This window comes from Aspergillus luchuensis, chromosome 6 (genome assembly GCF_016861625.1).
Source record: "Aspergillus luchuensis IFO 4308 DNA, chromosome 6, nearly complete sequence".
Classification (NCBI taxonomy): Eukaryota; Fungi; Ascomycota; class Eurotiomycetes; order Eurotiales; family Aspergillaceae; genus Aspergillus; species Aspergillus luchuensis.
This window is the reverse complement of record NC_054854.1, coordinates 3,607,412-3,626,652: the sequence shown is the minus strand read 5'-3', so window position 1 is coordinate 3,626,652 and position 19,241 is coordinate 3,607,412. Positions and strand designations below refer to the sequence as shown.

Sequence of the window (19,241 nt, the reverse complement as noted above, 5' to 3'; positions counted from 1 at the left end):
CGTTTCCTACTCGGCCTTGAGAACAGACTGGAAAGCCAATCAACACGGATAGCCTGGACCATAAACAGTTCCAGTACCAAGCCTGCGTCCTGAGGAAGGGGATGTTGCCCGTTTGCAGTTATCAGGAATAAATTCTTCGAGGATACGATTCCCTCGAGCCAGTCAATGGGGGAGACGATGGTTGTGTCGCTGTGAATCGAAAATATGATATATAGCTCGTGTCGTTGTGCTGTCGAATCGCACATCTCATGCTCACAAGCAACATGGCTTAGGACACTGGCATCGTCGAATGCGAGCATCCAATTATGTACCCATATTGGGAAGTTGAGATTGTTTTAGCCAGGTCTGGCGTGTGAACACAGTTCTTTCGCTGAGTGTAGCGTTGTGCGTTGATGTCCTGCCAGTCCGTTATATAAATCATTCTCATGAAATTGGTACTGATCACGACATCATGGTCATCTTGCTCGGTAAATAGTGACCTCATGATCTTTGCCTGTACAGCACTGTCGTTGTACGTATGACCGCTCCTTTCAGGAGTAGTATCTTGTCTTATGTGTAAGACAAAGATATTTCGTCTGCCATTGCCAGCGCCACAGGCTGTCTTGTGAGAACAACACTTATCCAGAGCTGGATGGTGACCTTGATGTACTCATTCATCATCATCGTCATATATATAAAGATACAAGAAGCATTGAGGTTTGTGGTCTCAGCCCTTCCGTCCACCCCCCTTGGCTTTTCTGGGGTGGACAGGGAGAAAAGACGAAGTTGAAGGCAATGCTCAAGCGCCTTTATATAGGTATTCCGGTGGGTCCAGAGCTGTCAATTTACATAGGAGAACTCCTACATATGCAAGGAACTGTCCAGAAGCCTGAAATCCTCGATGCCTGAATGATCCTTCTTGGGCAGACATACTTGGCCTGCATGGAATCTTCCCCATCATTCAAGACCTTGATCAATCTAACACATTCACACATAGTAATTCAGCGGCAGGTCCAACGCAGTACACTGCTCCACCTCATTGAATACAGTCTGATACGGAGGCCATTGCATTCTCCTCAAACTATAGTCCCCCTGTCGCAAAGGCCGCCACGCACCACTTTCCTCCACAGCCCGGCTGGTATTCACATAGCCCCTAGCTCTCAACAACTCCGGATCCGGATTCGGATTACCAGTTCGAATGAAACTGGCCCAGGAGTCCAGTACGTACTGCTCGAACGGTAGCTCATACTCATCCCTGAATGGCTGGTTCAAACGCCGCAGATTCCCAAAGACATAGTACAGATCTCCGGAATGACATTTCCAGTATTCCAGATTCGGGTCACCGTTTGGATGCCCTGCGGTCGGGGGAGCATAGCATACTCGACCGTTATATACTTGACCCTCGAGCTCATAGGACCGGTTGAACTCATAGAAGTATACCTCAGGGAATATGTTGTTGACGACGCCTGCATATCCTGTTGCTTCATCGATGCATCGAAACATACCGTCAGTTGCCACACGAGCCGAGGTGTTGAACACGTCCAGTGTGGCATTGGGGCCGGTGGCTAGAGGAAAAAGGCCGCTTGCGAGGACAGACGCGGGCAGGTCATTCTCAGTTAAGAAAGTGTCGATACTCTCGCTGGCATTTGGATAGCTGATGAACTGGGCGCCGTCATCACGCATGATGCCCATCATAACAGGTACACGCGATGCTTCTGTGTAGCTGCTGAGATCAAGTTGAGGGCTGGTCAGATACGTCCCATCAACGACGAGATATCGCGCTGTGGTCGACAGATCGGATATGGCACTGGCGGTATACTTCCTGAGACAGTCCACAGGCGATGTCGCAGCAGTGCAGTTAGTCTCTTCCAGGATGGCGTTTGCAGCTACATCCATCTCCTCATCAATGGTATAGTACCGTGAGTAAGTGGTGCCATAGGCAAGACCCCCGAGGTTGCTTTGCATGATAGCGCGGCTGAACTTTCCCTTTGCTTTAGGCGAAGCCAGCAACGCTCGCACAGAGGCTGCTCCGGCAGACTGACCGAAAATGGTGATTTGGTCGGGGTCACCTCCAAAGGCTTCGATGTTCTGGCGGACCCAATCGAGGGCAGCGATTTGGTCAGCGAGGCCGAAGTTGCCGTTGGTTTTGCCATCATTCAAAGCGAGAAAGCCAAGGGTTCCGAGTCGGTAGCTGATCCCAACAACGACAACATCGCCCCTAGATGCAAGATTCCCTCCATCGTAGTATGGATCGTCCGGGCTTCCGCCAGTAAAGGCACCGCCATGGATCCAGAATGCTACTGGTCTCAATTTCTTCTCTGCCGGCTGACGAGGGAGGTAAGGAGTCCAGATATTCAGAATGAGACAATTCTCTTCATTACCATTTTCGTCGCGCTGACACACGGACCCATATTTCAAAGCAGATGCGTTGCCTCCACTGCCTGTATATTGTTCTGGATAGGTCCATCGTTCTTTCTCGGTAGCAAAGCGGACACCAATGAACCGGAATATAACATGATCACGATACCTACCCGGTGAGCTAAATGTTTGGCTCACGGACAGGAAAATCTTACCCTGTGAGGTATTCGTTGTTCGCATGCACTGTAACTTGATACTGGCTGCTTGTGTTCTGGTAGTCTTCTGTCGAATAAGGAGCACTCTGTGTGCAAAGCACGGGGTAAAGATGGCTGCTCTCTGCCGGTGCAATAGTTCCTTTCAGATCGATTGTCCTACCAGTGCTGTTGACTGGTAATATCCAGAAACGCTGATGGCCTTTGTAGTCGCCACGGTATAAAAGGTATTCAAGATCAGGCTTGATTTCTGCAGGTGTCGCCGGAGAACTACCCCAGAGTGACTCTCCGAGCGCATTGCAGGCTTCGGTCGCTTCCTCCAAATTCTTGTCACCCAGAATTATGACGCTTGAGTTTACCAGTGGACTATCTGCCTCTATCTAAGGGTTACACGTCCTGCTGTTTTGCTATCTTGGCTCATACTCACCTAATAGATCATTATGCAGTAGAATGGAGATATCTGACCCCAGAGACTCAGGTCCCACCACAGCAAGAATCGGAGTCACGAGAAGGGAAAGAAGAAAGACACGCATGTTGATCATTCTTGCTCGGTAGAAGCGGTAGACCTTCATCTTCTCCTCTTATGCTGCCAAGTATCAAACTCAATGGGGTTACTATCCCCGAGGCGACCGTGCTCAAGCTCGAGGAGCTTCATTGTATTGGTGGACTTAGTTTTCGCGCCTGACTGGACAGACGTTTCCCCGCACTGTAGTATGCAGCCCTTCTGGTCTGTCATGCATAACTCGGTTCAACATAGTCCGAAAACATGGGGAAACTTGCTTTCATAGATATGGTTCATCGGGACTAACGCTTCACGGTGCGCCTTACGAGGAAGGATGCTGTACCCTGCCACGGTCACGCCGGCTCACATTGCCATGTAACGTGATATAATTAGCTACTTTTTACGCCGTCCTACGCCAACATTTATTTGAAATTTATTACTCCCTGACTTCCTGTTGTATATCGTAGGCTACGCTGCAACGACCTGGGCCGTTCATAAGCCAATCGAATCTGAGATGCTCGGTACGGGCAATAGGCTCGATAGTTGTATTAGAAATCGAGTTAGAAGCGCCTAGTGCTAACCTAGCTCTCAATCAAATACGGTTTCACTATCTTCTCGGTAGAAGATGGTGTGGTCGTAATTTGCGTTCTACTGTGGTACAGCTTGACCACCCTGCGAAGATCCGAAAGGACCACAACTTCCACAAGAATCAGTCCAAGTGTAGTCCCCATCTCCTGTACTGTTCTCTGACAGACTTCTTCATAGCCCTCAATCTAGCCCCTGCTCAATCACACTGTTAGCATATATATTGAACCTCATGGCGCCAGATACTCACGCTCTCGAATTTTTGCAGGTGTGAGTTCTGGGGCAGGCTTCCAAACCGCCTTCAAGTTCTGGCCGGGAACAGGTTCCAAGAGAGCCACCACGATGACTTGAGGAGACTTTATAGGAGTTTCTGTTCTCTGGACGTTCTTGTATCCAACGTACTCAACGTTCCTGATCTGCTTAGACTTTATGCACTGGAGTTGCTGCTCGTCACCAAAGAAAGCCTTCGATATTGCCTTTCCGATAAATTCCTTGAAGAGCCGTGGGTGGTTGGGATTGTAGCTCACGGCACAAAATTCCTTTATCAAGTTCAGTATTCCCAAAGGAAGTCTTGGGATGAGATTAGTTAGATGATGTCTTCCAGCTCCTTATGAAGTAAACTCATAGCTTACTCACTTGACGATGATGTGGGTTATATCAGCTATTGCAAAATCGCGGCATCGATCTTCGAGGATCAGGTCAACTGCAGGCACTGGAGCAGTAATGGCATCAGCTAGTGGTGTTGGTTCCATGATCCCTCGGGATAACAAATCGCTAACAACTGTGATATAAGAGCAGAAGAGGTTGCGGGTTATGTCTGTAGATTGTGAGAAGTAAGATCAGACTAGAGATGAGATAGTAGAAGCAAGCGATAGTGAATGTGAGACGGTATTTCTGGTACCCATGTAACTGACAGTACTGGCAGCCTATTCCCAAAGAAGCCATGTTGATGGAATAACACCATCATATTCACTAATGAATAGATTCTGATAAGGTGAAAATCTTAGAATGCCCCCGGCAAAAATGTGAGTTTCTATACTGATTCTATATTCACATAAGTAGTTAATCTCGTATCTGGCTTGCTACGACCTTCTTCACTACACATTGCAGACAACAGTAGGGAATGTTCTCAGACAGTGACTATGAAGCATTAGCGTACCAGTCAAATAGACAATCATTGCAGATTCAGGCTCTGTATCAGGGCTGTGTAATTAAGCTTGTTGATCGGCACGGAAGATTTATCGCTCTTTGTCACAAGTGCACGGCTTCTCCCGGTTTAACATAGTTCTAGAAACGAGGTGAAGAATTCCATCAATATTGTATAAAATGGCTCTTCCAGGCATCCTTCTACTCTAAACTTTTTCTTACTCGCTAACTTCTCTATATTTTCCTCTTCCCTCCTGCGCTGTCGAGCTCTCACCCTTCACTACCACAATATCTGTCACTCGATTCTCCAACCAACCTACCACTCAACAAACAATAGCACGATGTGCTCCTTTGCAGTACGCAGCCACCTTGGATGTAAACATTTAGCCCAGGCTGGTTTCACACGCTGTGAAACTGCACAACGAGAGGGTAGGGCCTGTCCTCGGAAACATTGGGACTATCAGCTCGCAGAATCTTGGCTAGGAAAATGTGATAATTGCCAGAAGCCAAAACTTGAGACTCGCATTAGCAGGAGAACGTAAGCCTGTCTCTTGTTCAGCCGGAGTGGTGTTATCGATAATGCAAGCGCGCCATGCTAACGAAGACTGAACTCAGCATTTCGCGATGATCAGTTTTGTTAAAAGCTCACGCTTCTTGGAAGATATGATGGGATGATAAGATGGGATATTCAAGGTCAGGACTTTTCTAAGATTTAGGAACCACAAATAACATTCGCAGCAAGATTTTTGCTGCATTGTTCCTTGCTTCAACAAATTGATATCATTTGACGTATCGTTTTCAGCTATTGGAGAGCAATTGCCACTGTTTGCCATTGGCTTGTAAATGTAGAGGTTCCTCAGCGGGCCATAGTAGAATATCCTGTCTCCTCAAACTGCGGTGAACCTATTGCGATAATCTGCAGATCCCCCTTCTTTACATTAGTGAACAGTAGTCTAGACTAGTAGTCAGCTATAACCATCTTCTCCCTACTTATTTATTATTGCTCACTGCAGAACGCTTAACCCCTTTAGGCAGAGCGCGACAACCGGAGAAACAAACTCCCGTATTACCTCGCTTACCCGAAATAGCAACCCGCCATACCCAAACCAGCTAGCGCAGGCGGTAAACCAGCCACCGCCCCGATATATTGCCCGACTTCCGCATTCGGCGCGTCAAGTCTGGTTCAGCTCAGCATCTCACGAGATCTCTTTCTCAATCTCGTACCCTTTTCACTTCTATTATAACCCTATTGACCCGTCCGTCCACCACGTACGCAATTAACTAGTACGTCTCTCCCAAGTTCACCCCCCAAACATCCCAATTGACCCACTAACACCCTCACAGCTCACACCCACACAGCAACAGCACAGCTTCACACCACCTTACCAACTCTATCCCTCCCATCAGCCCATCCATCCGCACCAAAATGACCACCCGCCCGCTCAGCCCACCGACCTCCCCCCGCAAACGCACCAAAGCGATGCACCTCCCGTCATCGCAACGCATCTGCCACGACTGGATGGTGGTGCAAGGCAACGTGCACTACGCGCGCGACCGCGCCCACTTCACAACCTACCGACCTGTGACCGCGCACCTCAAGAACAACATCTTCAACCCGATGGACGAGCTCGAAGTGGCCGGTATCGGAACCGTCGAGATCCCCGTCGTCCGCAGCCTCGATAACCCGTTCGATACGCATACCATTGTGCTCGAGAACGTGCTGCATATCCCCGAGGCCGTGTGCAATGGGTTCAATCCGCTGCTGTTTGGGAGTAGTATGTCGTGTACGGAGACGGCGTGGATGGGGGCGGATCGCGAGGGTAGGTTGATGTGGGTGGCGATGCCGTTTCGAGGGGGTTCGAGGTTGGTGTTGGCTGGGGGGTTGGTCGGGGAGAGTGAGATTATTGAGGGGAGGTATTATACGTTGAGTTTGTATGTTAGTCCCGAGGAGAAGGGGGAGTTTCTGGCATGATGTTATTTTTTGATTTGTGTATTATTTGGGTTGGAGTTTGGGGGGCTGGGCTGGTTGGGTGAGTGTATGATAGCTTGTATAGCTAGCTAGCTAGATGTTATTGTTATGTGTAATATGAGTCACGATAGACAGACAAGAAAAACAGAAGCCAGCACTAAGCAATTGATGTAAACTGTAATTACACGTGGAATCTAGCTCGGACCCTGCGTCTAAAAGGGTCTGGTCTGGGTCTACTAACAGGCTAGATCGAGTTGACCCGGTCTGTGCGGGTTGGGCTGCAGTGATGCCCGAGGCGAATCGATTCGGCCCTCGTTTCCAGTTTTCCATGTGGCGGGTGGAGAAATAACTCGCGCGATTATGGTGGTCTGATTGATTCCAGACTGCAGCTATAGGCAAATTATCGAATGGCCTATTGGGCAGATTCATTCGAGCTCTCGTATGGGTCATGCGCTGCGGAGTGCCTTGCTTAGGGTTGACTTTAATTTCTCTACCCCGGATCCCCATGCCTACGGCACGTCGGGCCGTATTCCGTGGTATTTGAGAAACGCTGACATGAACAGGATCAGAGGTTCATTAAAGTAGGTTAGCTTAGTTTAGAATGAGTCAATTATAGCTGGCTCGTAGTGGCTAAAGGTCTATCAAATCAAAGGTATCGACTAGTGCAGTAGTTAGCAGCCTCCCCCACCAACAATTTACCCTCCAACCATTCATCTTCCACCACAGGGTAAACCTACCCCGGATTCTCTATTCCCGTTTGGATACGGGGCTGCACCCTTGCTGCATCAGCCGATCCTATCACATCTCCTCGGCCATATTACCGTTGCATCCGATACATTCTACCTGGCCTCACCGGCGGCCTCGACTGAGTACTCACTAATTAGTATATATGTGTGGTGAGTTCCCCGTGTTATTCCCACTTTCATCCCGATCATCAATATCTTAATCAATACCTCAACCAAGTGAGTGGATATGGCTGAGAAAACCACGACCAGCGTCTCTCACGTCGACGACTCCGACCACCCCAATGTCCAGCTCAAGGGTGGGGTGGGCGACACGGCTCTGGCTGTGGCGACGAGTCTCCAGAAGCCGTCGCTATGGAGCAAGAGCATGCTCAAGGTATGCCCTTTTTTCCAGACGCTCTATCGTGTCCTAATATAGTGTGTCGATAGTTGTACTGCTGCATCGCCGTCGCTATGCTCAACTCCTGCATCAACGGCTACGACGGATCCCTGATGGGTTCCATCAACAGCTACGCCCAGTACCGAGACTACTTCGGCTTCGACCCGAACAACGGCACGCCGTCCACGGGTATCGTCTACGCCATCTATACCATCGGGAATATTGTCGGGTCGTTCGTGGCTGGCCCGGCTACTGACTTTAAGGGTATACCCCTTCCTTCACCCCATCCATCATCCCAACATGCCCGAGCTAACACATGAATGATTAATAGGCCGCCGCGTCGGCATGGCCCTCGGCTCCCTCTTCATCATCATCGGCACCATCGTACAAGCAACCTGCCACAACATCGGCGGATTCATGGGCGGAAGATTCATCCTCGGTTTCGGCGTCGCCATTTCCGCGACAGCCGGTCCGGCGTACGTATCGGAGATGGCGCATCCAGCATACCGTGGCGCCATGACGGGTCTATACAATGTGTTGTGGTTCGGAGGCGGTATCCCGGGGACATTCATCCCGTGGAGGACGAGTCAGATCGAGGGGACGATGAGTTGGCGGATCCCGATCTGGTTACAGATGGTGTTTTCGGGTTTGGTATTGGTGTTTGTGCCTTTTGTTGCTGAGGTGTGTCCTCACCACTGTATCTTCTCTAGGGCGTGGACAGGATGCTAACGTGATGATGTGTAGAGTCCCCGCTGGCTCATCTCCCAAGACAAACACGACGCCGCACTGCAAGTCCTCGCCGACTACCACGGCGACGGGGACAGGAACGCGCCCATCGTGCAGCTCGAGTACCGCGAGATGATTGAGGATATCTCCCAGACGGGATCGGATAAGCGGTGGTGGGATTATCGCGAGTTGTTCAATACCCGGGAAGTGCGGTACCGGTCTATGCTGGTTATCATTATGGGTATATCTCCATATCTTCACCAAACCTCAGAACATACATACTGATAAGTGAATAGCCCTCTTCGGCCAATGGACCGGCAACGGCCCCGTCAGCTACTACTACCCGCAGATGCTCCGCGGTGCCGGAATCACAGACAACAACACGCAACTGATGCTGCAAGGAGTGCAGAACGTCGTCTCATTCCTAGGCGCCGTGTCAGGAGCACTCATCACCGACCGAATGGGGCGACGTACACAGCTCCTCGTGTCGACGAGTATCGTGGTGGTATTATTCGCGATAGTGACTGCATTGAACGCAACGAACGTGGTCGACGGACCGGACGGCACGCCCATTGCCAAGAGCGCAGTTGCAGCGCGCGCACAGATCGCGATGATTTATCTCTTTGGGTTTATCTATTCGGCTGGCTGGACGCCTAATCAGGCGATGTATCCGGTGGAGTGTTTGCGGTATGAGAGTCGGGCGAAGGGGATGGGGATGAACAACGTACGTTTTAATCCCTCTTTCTTTTCTTCTTACATGAATATATATACGTGTGTGAGAGAGTGGGTGCTAATTGTGGCAGTTCTTCGTCAACATTGCGTCGTTCTACAATACCTTTGTCACTGGCATTGCTTTCACGCAGGCTGGATGGAAGTATTACTTCCTGTTTATCTTCTGGGATACGATGGAGGTGATTGTGATTTACTTCCTGTTTGTGGAGACGAGTAAGCGCACGCTGGAGGAGTTGACTGCTATCTTCCAGCAGAAGAATCCGGTCAAGGCCTCGTTGAAGAAGCAGGATTTGACGGAGATGGAGGAGATGAAGTGACCTCTGCCTTCATCCTTTCAGGAGTATATAATCTACGGTGTGCGATGCTCACTACTCACTACCATCTTTATTTCTTAGTCAATTGCACAAGTTGTGTGAGAATACCATTATCATAACCTTATATTTTATCCATCCCAACAAAAGAAACCCACAAAGGAAATAGTAGTAAACATAGAAAATTACGCCGTCGAAACGACCGTCTCCCTCCCCCCCTTCCACCCCCCATCATACACCCCTCCATTCCCAGGAACAACTGCACTCCCATCCCCATCCCTCGCAGCATGACTAACCTCCCACTCTCCCGGCGGGAGCATCATCTGCTCATCACTAACCGTATTCCACTGCGTATCCGGCAACGACAGCGGGTGTTTGAACTTGCGTCTCTTATTCTTACTATTATCCGTGCCCGAATGTGCCGCTCCATCTGATAACGGATAGCTCTGCGAACTGCCCTTCGTCCCCTTGGTGGACATGTACCACCCTGCTCGCATGGCCAGTCTGCGACACATCGGGTAGATCATCGGCGCGTTGCCGATTATTACCGCTACGAAGGTCTCGCGGCAGGCCCAGCTGCCGGCTTGGGAGGCGCCGTTGGCGCCGGCCTGTTTGCATTACCATGGTTAGTGGGTGTGTGTCTTTTGGGTGAAGGGAGGTGGCACATACGGTGACGATCAGTACGCAACGAAGGATACCACAAGCCATGACAAAGGTACCCCCGCTGAAGAGGACAAGGAGTTCGAGTTTCTCGCGCCAGGGAAGACGAGCTTTGAACAAGATCTAGGACATTTCAAATAATTTCGATAGTTAGACTTGGCTGGAACTATTTGTCATGGAGAGGACAGGGTACAAGGATGGGACTACTTACAGGGGTTGGGATGGAAATCAAATACACGTCTGTAAAGACGTTTAATACCACCGTCACATAGACGTCGATGTGTGAGACAGCCGGCTGGCAGTAGTTCCCCGGGTTGGGGTTGATCTGCCAGTTCTTCTGGATAGGGTGGCATCCTGCGAGGATGCTGACGATGACGGCGATGTAAGTGGCTCCGATGAGGAAGTATGCGATGCGGATGCGGATGTGCATGTTGATGAGGCCGGCCCTATCATGATGAACTGTTAGTATGATATTTGTGGGATAAGTGAGTGTGGTGTGGTGGCTGCCATACGTCAATCGAGAATAAAACACCGCCATGCATGACTTCAGCAGCCACAGCAACGTGGTATACAGCGACCACCCCAGTACCTGCGTTTTGGACCCCCCAACCCGCAAATGGTACTCCTCTGAAGTAGGAGAGAGCGCAGCGCGCTCAGCGTCCGTCATGGCATTGTTGGCGAGACCTTTCCACCACGCGCTGACGCAGTAGGCGGCGCCTGTTTCGAGACCGTATACTACCTGTCATAGAACCAGTCTTATCAGCATGGAGTGGCGTGGGAATTGGTGGCGGGAAGAGGCAGGCACATACCCCCGCCAACGGCATCAAATAATCATCGAGCATAAAGTTCTTCCAGCCGGCCGTGAACCATCGTGCAACGATGCGTATGGCTATAGTGACGATGGCGATGGCTAAGAGAGTGAACGCCTCGACGGCGAAGTCGTCGCCTGCCATGACTGACTGACTGACTGACAGAAGTTGCAAGAGAGGGTGGTGGAAAGGAGTGGACCTGTGGATCTGTTTACAAGAGACAAGACAATCAGGAGAAAGGGACTAAGAGGGTATACTACATATTAATATATCCCCAGTCATCAAACATCCCAGTCACTGATTGCCTGTCTGTCTGTCTGTCTGCCTGCCTGTTCTAAATTTTGGCACTGGCCTCAGTTGACAGTCGGCACGCACGGTTCATATTCACCACCCGGCAAAACATCCGACCCAAGCGAGTGGTTCCGTGCTGGCTCCCTTTTTTTTTTTTGGTCTCCTTCCTCCCTGGTGTATTCTGTCTCCTGACAGGGGAGAGCCCGAAGTACGATGCAGTAGTTTGGTGGCACTTAAGCAAGATAGGGAGGCGACTGGGCCACACAGTGGACTAGACTGAAACTACGGGGACCAGTTCTTGTAATTTCCGGTAGGCCATACCATACCAGACTATACTAAGCATCAGACCCAGCCCAGAAACAAGGCCAGGCCGTGTGCCGTTACGCGGGAAGAGACGGGGGGGAGGGGGAAAAAGCCATGGCCCAGTTCGTGTATGTGTGTGGGTGTGGACGGGGGCAGTGGAGATGGGAAGAAGATGAGGATGAAGAAGGAAGAACGCTATGATTACCGGATAGAGACAGAGATCAGCGCGGGGATTACGGAGACATCGGTAGTTAGTACTTTGGCAGCAACAACAAGTTGGCACAAATTTACGGATAGCCGATCAGCACAGACCCAGAAATTGAGTCGCAGGATGCAAAGGATGCATGACATATCGATAATGCGGGTGTATGCATCAACTATCGAATCTGAATATTGAGTTTATCGCATTAATCAGATAGAGCTGCAGGGCAGGGCGGCAGTGAAGAGCTGACTGACAAGTCAATTTACTTACTACGTTATAACTAAAGTCTAAGACAAAGTTCTGACGATCCAGGAATCAACCAAAGCTGACATCCTGTCATTCCTGTCAAGTGAATCACCGGGTCAAACTCTGAACATTGGGACCAAATCCCGGTGGAGCTGCCCTTTCATAACCCTAACTGTCAACTACCAAACACTACCAAACTAGTGTCCGCGCCGGCCGTCGCTTGCGCATCAACCAACAAATGAACGCGCCTGTATCACCCCCATCCTTGTCCTCCGTACTTAAGTTGAGGACTCTGCAATTTCCTCGGAACTCTAACTATCATCTTCCGTCTCAACTGCAGACCAATCTAGTCCCTACATGTTTTTTTTTTCTCCGGCCAAATTCCTCTGTACTCCGTAGTCCGTACTGTACTACTCTGTTTTCAGACAGTGATCCCGTCATTCAGCCACTAGTAACGGAGTAAATCCAAGTCCCCTTCACTCCATTATGCAGCCAAGACAGGGAGTATCGACGGGATTAAAACCCGCGATCGGCGGCTTTCCAACGGTCATACCCCCCCCTCTCTTCTCGTCTGGTCTCCCCATTCTTTTCTTGGGTGTTTGTGTTACTATAAATCGCTGGTTGTGGCTGCTCCACTCGAGCAAATGCTTGTGAGCGCGATTGTGTTACATTAGCAACAAAGTACATTGTCTATTTTTAATCACCGACTGGCATTCCTTTCTTTGCGCCAGCCTTCCTCTTCACAGCGTTCTTCTTTCTTTCTTTCTTTCTTTCTTTCTTTCTTTCTATTTGGTTTTCTCCAATCAATTCAATTCCATTCAATCCACTCCATTTACAACCTACGGATTCGTCATCCATCCACTATGGAGTCGTCTGTGGAAATGGAATCCGTCGATCTCGTTATTGTCGGAGCAGGTATTTTCCACTCACCTTTCCATCCATTCATCCTTTCCGTCTATCCCTTGCATGCCCCTTCCCGTCTCAGTCCCTTCCTTTCCCCCAATGTCAATGCCACTCCATCTATCCATCCTCACCCTCCTACCTCACAACACTAACACTCCTCTGCAAAAGGATGGTCTGGTCTCTCCGCCCTCAAAACCTACCACGAGGTGCACCCCACCGCCCGCATCCTCCTACTGGACAGCGCCACCACCGTCGGCGGCGTCTGGGCCGCCCACCGGCTCTACCAGGGCCTCAAAACCAACAACATGCTGGGCACCTACGAATACAGTGACTTCCCCATGGACAGCGCCACATTCGGGGTGAAGAAAGGCGAACATATCCCGGGCCACGTGGTACACAAGTACCTGAATGCCTACGTGGACCACTTCAACATCCGGGACCTGATCCGCCTCGAGACGAAGGTGGAAGTCGTCGAGCACGTCGACGATAATGACGGGGGTTGGACACTCACCACCAGCACCTCCCCCTTCTCTTCTTCGGATGAAGCCCAAAGGAAGATAATTCGTACAAAGAAGCTGTTGCTAGCAACAGGAATGACTTCCGAGCCTTTCCTCCCTCACATCCCAGGACAAGAAACCTACCCCCACATCATCACCCACACGGGCACTCTCCTCCCCCACCAAGCCACTCTCTTCCAAAAGGACAAAAAGGTCACCATCTACGGTGGTACCAAATCGGCATGGGACGCCGTACACGCCGCCGCGACGTCCGGCGCCAACGTCACATGGATCATCCGCTCGACAGGCCACGGGCCGGTGTGGATGACTCCGATGTACGTTACCCCCTTGAAGAAATGGTTCGAGAAGCTCCTCACCACGCGGCTGTTGACCTGGTTCTCGCCCTGTATCTGGGGCGACGCGGACGGGTGTTCACGTATTCGGAAGTTTCTGCATGGTACCTGGCTCGGCCGGAAGATCGTGAATGCGTACTGGGCAGTGCTGGAGAACGACCTGTTGACATTAAACAACTACGACGGCCACGAGGAGACGAAGAAGTTGAAGCCGTGGTACAGTTGCTTTTGGATTGCCAGTGGACTGAGTATTCTGAACTATGAGGATGATTTCTACTCCCTTGTTCGGGAGAAGAAGGTACGGTTGGTGATTGACGACATCGTGAAACTTACCGAAGATGGAGGTATCTGTCTTGGTAAGTCCGGGGAGGTTATTCAGAGTGAGGGGTTGATTTGTGCTACCGGGTGGAAAGCCCAACCCAATATGGAGTTCAGACCCGCGGGCATTGAGAGCGAGTTGGGGTTCCCGTGGGCGGAGGATTACTTGAGTACGCCGATGGTGAAGAGGGCGGATCAGGAGATTTTGACACGGTTCCCGAAGCTGCGCGAGAGTTTGAGCGTCGGTGTTAATGGGAAGGAGGATTATCAGCACCTGGCTCCTGGGGCACCCGCTACTGCGAAGCATCCGTTCCGGTTGGTAAGATTCATGGTGCCGGCGGCGTTTCTGAAGGAGAGGTCGGTGGCGGTGCTGGGGACGACGATGACGGTGAACACGCCGCTGATTGCGCAGGTGCAGGCGCTGTGGGTGGCGGCGTTTATGGGTGATGGGATTGGGGTGAAGGCGAGGGAGACCTGTCCGGTGGAGGTGAAGAAGGGGTTGATGGAGGATGAAGTGGACGGGGATGTGGTGTGGGAGATGGCGCTGCATACGCAGTTCGGGAAATATCGGTGTCCTGGGGGATTTGGGAAGAGAAATCCTGACTTCGTGTTTGACACATTGCCGTATATTGATCTGTTGTTGCAGGATATGGGGCTGGATTGGCGACGGAAGGGCAGTTTGAAGTGGTTGGAGCCGTATGGGATGGAGGATTATCGGGGGTTGGTGGACGAGTGGTTGAAATGATTATCTCCATAGTTAGCTAGTGTACTGGTACCTTGTAAATAGACAAGTCGAATGTGTCCATTCCAGCTACAACCTGTTGAAACTACTGATACTACAACCTGAACCCCTCAAACACAGCCACTCCCCCATCCAGTTTCTGGCCCTCCACAGTCCCATGGACTACCCCATTCCACCGGAAATAATTCTTCCCATCACCCGCTACTTCCACCGTCCCTTCGATCCGCAGCTCCACACCATCCATCCCCACATCCACACCGTAGCTACTCTCCGTCATCCTCTCCCAGATACTGATAAGGCTGTTACGACATCCGGACTGCACGACCTTCCCATCACGAGCCAGATAGGCGCTCACAATCGGCGTGGTGTTGTTATTAATATCCCCTCCCACCCGAGGAGTATACTGCAACCACACCAACGCATACTGACCAATATGCACATGGCCCCAGGACCAACTCTTGACGGTATTCTGAAACGGCCGATTTCCCCAATTCTAACCCCTATCAGACATAGTGTAAGACAAAAGAAGAGGGAGTGGAGAGCATACCTTATCATGATACCCAAAGCCCATAAACTGCAGCTTCTCCCCATCGACCACCAAATCCACCATGGCATGCGAATCCGGCACCATACTCACCCAACCCAAACCCTCACCGAGTCCCAACGCGCGATTCGTCTGCTTTGGCGTCGAGCAGGGCAGGAGTGGCGGAGCGAGCTACCCCTCACCATCATTAGTCTTCCAACAACTATCATCTTCATTCCAAAAGGTATATATATACTCACATCCCTAAACACTATCCTCCCACTAACCCTCCCCCCCTCCCACCCGACCCACGCCTCATACCCCGATTCGCGTCCGGACCAACCACCCGTGCCTTCCCACCCGCCGGAACTGATATCGCGATCGCCCATCACCGATGCATCGATGGGGACGATACTCTGAGATACAGTGGTGCCATTCGGCAAGGTCGCCCAGACGTAGGTGAGCAGGACGGAGGAGAGGTTTTGCGGGACGGCGGGGAAGGCCGTAGCGGTGGTGGTGAAGAAGGTGAGGACGATAGAGGCGTTGGGGTTAGTGGAGGAGACGGCGTCGAAGTACCACCATTCGAAGACGGTGGTGTTGACCTCGGATAGTTTGGGGGATTCGAGGTCGGCGAGGTGGGTGGAGTCCGGGACGAAGTCGACGTGGACGGGGTAGTCGACTGCGATGGGGTTGATGTCTTTGAGATATTGGGCGGTGGTTAGGGTTATGGTTGTGAGGAGGATGGGGAGGAGGAGAGGGGAATGCATGGTTGGTTGGTTGGTTGGTGATGTGGATGATGTGGCTATTCAGCAATTTGTCTGCTGGCATAGCAGGATATTTATTGACATTAGTGGCAGCTTTTTATGGACATGGGCAAGGGGCACTTATACACACACACACTGCAGCGGTGAGTGATTTGATCACTTTGGCGGAGTAGTAATGTTTCCGGAGACCTTGCATAGTCCCATCTGACAGGTCGCTCATGTGCCACTCAATCAATCTGAGTCAGACCAAATTGAAACAAGCATCGCTCATAAAGGAATAAAAGAGATGGTAAATAACAAACATTCCAATCCATACACGCTGGCCAACGCCTCTACTTACATACGTATACATGAATCAGGCTGCCCGACGCTGATGCCATCCCGAACAAAGCAAACAATCAACAATCCGGTCCCAACCTGTCCCGTCAAAAAAAATAAGTCACAGTCAAATCAATACAAACTCGCCGTCCAGAGTAGCTGGTCAATCAAATACAATAACGACCCTCCATCAACTCCAGAACATGCGATAAACGCCAATCCCGTCTCAGTGCTGTCCATTTGATTCGTCACTTCGATCCTCCTCCTTCACCATCCCGTGATCCCCTGGCTTCATGCCATCAGAGCCATCTTTTCCGCAGCCTTTCACAAGGATGTGTCGCTGTACACTGTTAGACTATACCAATAACCTAGAGAAGCAATGATCTCACCTTGAGCGCATCCTTGCGTGAAAAGCTCTTGTCGCAGTGGGTGCACGGGAACGGCTTCACCGAGAGGTGAATTCGCTTATGTCGCTTCAAGTCGTGGTTGCGGTTGAAGCTTTGTGGACACTGGTCACACTTGAACGGTCGATCGTTGGTGGGTCCTGGAGCGCCGTGACCCGGATGGGGTGGGTGACCCCCATACAACTGCTGCATCTGCTGCATATTGGCCACGTGCCCACTGTTGTACCCAGGCAACCCAGGCAGCACCCCGGACTGCAAGTTTCCGGTGAGTGACATCTGCCCGTTCGGATTGTGCACATTCGTCCAGATGGGTCCGTTCATCGCCGGAAGCGAATATGACGGCCATGGCTGTCGTTGATAGTTCAGATGGTGCGAGGGGTGCGGATTCGATGCCACCCGGTTGGGCACGATGCCCTGTTGTCCGTACGGCGAATAGCCGCCCGGTGGGCTGGACAACTGCTGGATAGTCCCATAGGCTGGGGCAGACGATGATTTGACCATGTAGGGGTCGTTGGAGGGAAGGGGATGCGGCGACGGTGTCGGGTTGGGCAACGGGTTGTGTGCTGACAACATCGCGTGTGTCATTGCGTGATGCTGCTGAGGACCACCCGCCTGAACTGGTGCAGCAGCGGAGACCGAGGCAGATTGGTGAAACGGCGGCAAGTGATTCATCTCGTATGACTGGGCAATGTGCTCGGTGCCTGGTGTCGATGTGGCAGGATTGCGATTCAGGGAATTCACCGACGGAGAGAAGGTGTCTCGACCCGGATACACCACACTTGAGTTCCACGACTGACGGGCAGCTGCTGCCCCTGACCCACTCTGATATGCGCTCTGGCTTTGCCAGTACGGAGCCAACTCCGGATTTGTGGGTGCCGTGGTGGTGGCTGTGTGCGAGGTCGTAGCAGGGAGTGTTTCACCCGACTGCGTGGTCGCTGGGGGAGTGAGAAGGTTGCTGACGCTGGGGTTAATAGGAGGAGGATTGTGATGGGCGTACTTGACGCTGGTCTGAAAGTTGGGTGCAGGAAGCTCAAAGCTGGGCAGCGTCGGGGCTGCAGGACGACGCGAGTTCAACGGCTGGTGGGTAGTCAGCGCATCGAGCGCCGTCCCCATGCCTGGAGGGGGGATCGCGAGGGCAGCCAGGTTGGCGGATGTCTCGCGTGAGAAGCTAGAGGAAGGAAATAAATCACCCACTACCACTGGAGAGGGGCCGGCCAAGGTGCTGGACAGATGTCCCGGGAAGGCGACCGAGTCAGATGCAAGAGTCCAGTATCGACTGCCAGACAGGCCACCGGCAATGTCTGGAGGATCCAGGAGGGGCGATCGGATCGCGATCAGCGATCTGAGTCTGCAACGGGGGTGGTCCTGGGAGATCGACCGTGGGTATGATGCTCGACGGGTACCACCTGTGTCGGTTGTTTCACGATCGATGGAAATATCACGTCAGGTTGGAGTGACCCCAGTGTTTTATCCGGAAGTCATATCCTTTCCGATGGAGCGAGGGTGCTGATGCGACAGAAGAATCAAGCGCGAACACGGCAATGGAGAGAGATCGACGAGGTAGGTCGTAGGATGGTAGGATAGGTGTATTGCGATGAGAAACTAGTCAAGACAACGGCATGATCTTGTTTTTTTTCTCCAGGCAGGCCAACGCGCCCTCACGCGATGCGCACGAGAGAAGACAGAAATAGTTATGTGTCGAGTGTTGATGTGGATGCGCGGATGAAGATCAGGCGGAATGACAGTTTAGAGTACCATGGACGGGAGTTGAGTGGCAGCGGGGATGGTAGGATCCGGCGCGCGTAGAGCGAGATTTGGGAGGGCGGGAAGGAGAAGATTGGCGGGCGGAGTCGGAGTCGGGAGTTTGCGGCGGTGGTGGTGGTGGTGGATGATGGACGGTTTGGTGGGAGCTGAAAGAGTGGGATTTAATTAGTGGTGAAGATCGGACAAGTCGTGGGTGGCGCTGATGGGAGGAGGGAAGATGCTAGTTGGATAAGCTTGCACGGCAGGGAGGGAGAGGAGAGGAGAAGAGAAGAGAAAAAGAGAAGTCGTGAAGAGACAAGCAACTGAGGGGGGTAAGTTCAGGGAGGGAGATCTTTTATTGTTCGTGGGAAACGAGAAAGAACAGCAAGAAAGTCTCGGGATGGAGAGTGAATATGAATAATAATATGGATTATTTGCTGATGGGCGAAAATGGGGAGGACCAAACAAGCCGGGAATGGAGACGTATCCAGACCAGTCCAGCGCCGGGTCTGGCCAGCGCGGG

General features: G+C 51.6%; 8 protein-coding genes across 8 annotated transcripts; 3 read left to right on the top strand and 5 right to left on the bottom strand.

Annotated features, from left to right (window-relative positions):
* Positions 1-966: 966 nt before the first annotated feature.
* AKAW2_61242S (uncharacterized protein) lies at positions 967-3,121 on the bottom strand (the record flags this gene model as incomplete). The annotated part of the gene is made up of 3 exons (XM_041680813.1): positions 967-2,506; positions 2,553-2,925; positions 2,977-3,121. 3 exons carry the CDS (start codon positions 3,119-3,121, stop codon positions 967-969), a joined length of 2,058 nt encoding a protein of 685 aa, XP_041546740.1.
* Positions 3,122-3,760: 639 nt separating this feature from the next.
* Positions 3,761-4,388, bottom strand: AKAW2_61241S (uncharacterized protein; the record flags this gene model as incomplete). The annotated part of the gene is made up of 3 exons (XM_041680811.1): positions 3,761-3,831; positions 3,887-4,206; positions 4,273-4,388. 3 exons carry the CDS (start codon positions 4,386-4,388, stop codon positions 3,761-3,763), a joined length of 507 nt encoding a protein of 168 aa, XP_041546739.1.
* A 1,820-nt stretch (positions 4,389-6,208) lies between these two features.
* On the top strand, positions 6,209-6,754 carry AKAW2_61240A (uncharacterized protein; the record flags this gene model as incomplete). The annotated part of the gene is made up of 1 exon (XM_041680810.1): positions 6,209-6,754. One exon carries the CDS (start codon positions 6,209-6,211, stop codon positions 6,752-6,754), a length of 546 nt encoding a protein of 181 aa, XP_041546738.1.
* Positions 6,755-7,723: 969 nt separating this feature from the next.
* AKAW2_61239A (putative MFS lactose permease) lies at positions 7,724-9,648 on the top strand (the record flags this gene model as incomplete). Its single annotated transcript, XM_041680809.1, has 6 exons — positions 7,724-7,870; positions 7,924-8,137; positions 8,205-8,554; positions 8,618-8,840; positions 8,896-9,323; positions 9,403-9,648. 6 exons carry the CDS (start codon positions 7,724-7,726, stop codon positions 9,646-9,648), a joined length of 1,608 nt encoding a protein of 535 aa, XP_041546737.1.
* Positions 9,649-9,827: 179 nt separating this feature from the next.
* Positions 9,828-11,255, bottom strand: AKAW2_61238S (uncharacterized protein; the record flags this gene model as incomplete). Its single annotated transcript, XM_041680808.1, has 5 exons — positions 9,828-10,250; positions 10,312-10,425; positions 10,514-10,748; positions 10,815-11,041; positions 11,112-11,255. 5 exons carry the CDS (start codon positions 11,253-11,255, stop codon positions 9,828-9,830), a joined length of 1,143 nt encoding a protein of 380 aa, XP_041546736.1.
* A 1,761-nt stretch (positions 11,256-13,016) lies between these two features.
* On the top strand, positions 13,017-14,969 carry AKAW2_61237A (flavin-binding monooxygenase-like protein; the record flags this gene model as incomplete). The annotated part of the gene is made up of 2 exons (XM_041680807.1): positions 13,017-13,068; positions 13,225-14,969. The coding sequence occupies 2 exons, from the start codon at positions 13,017-13,019 to the stop codon at positions 14,967-14,969; spliced, it is 1,797 nt and encodes a 598-aa protein (XP_041546735.1).
* Positions 14,970-15,060: 91 nt separating this feature from the next.
* On the bottom strand, positions 15,061-16,256 carry AKAW2_61236S (uncharacterized protein; the record flags this gene model as incomplete). The annotated part of the gene is made up of 3 exons (XM_041680806.1): positions 15,061-15,459; positions 15,514-15,681; positions 15,750-16,256. The coding sequence occupies 3 exons, from the start codon at positions 16,254-16,256 to the stop codon at positions 15,061-15,063; spliced, it is 1,074 nt and encodes a 357-aa protein (XP_041546734.1).
* A 541-nt stretch (positions 16,257-16,797) lies between these two features.
* On the bottom strand, positions 16,798-18,088 carry AKAW2_61235S (putative C2H2 finger domain protein; the record flags this gene model as incomplete). Its single annotated transcript, XM_041680805.1, has 2 exons — positions 16,798-16,911; positions 16,961-18,088. 2 exons carry the CDS (start codon positions 18,086-18,088, stop codon positions 16,798-16,800), a joined length of 1,242 nt encoding a protein of 413 aa, XP_041546733.1.
* Between the last annotated feature and the right edge of the window lie 1,153 nt (positions 18,089-19,241).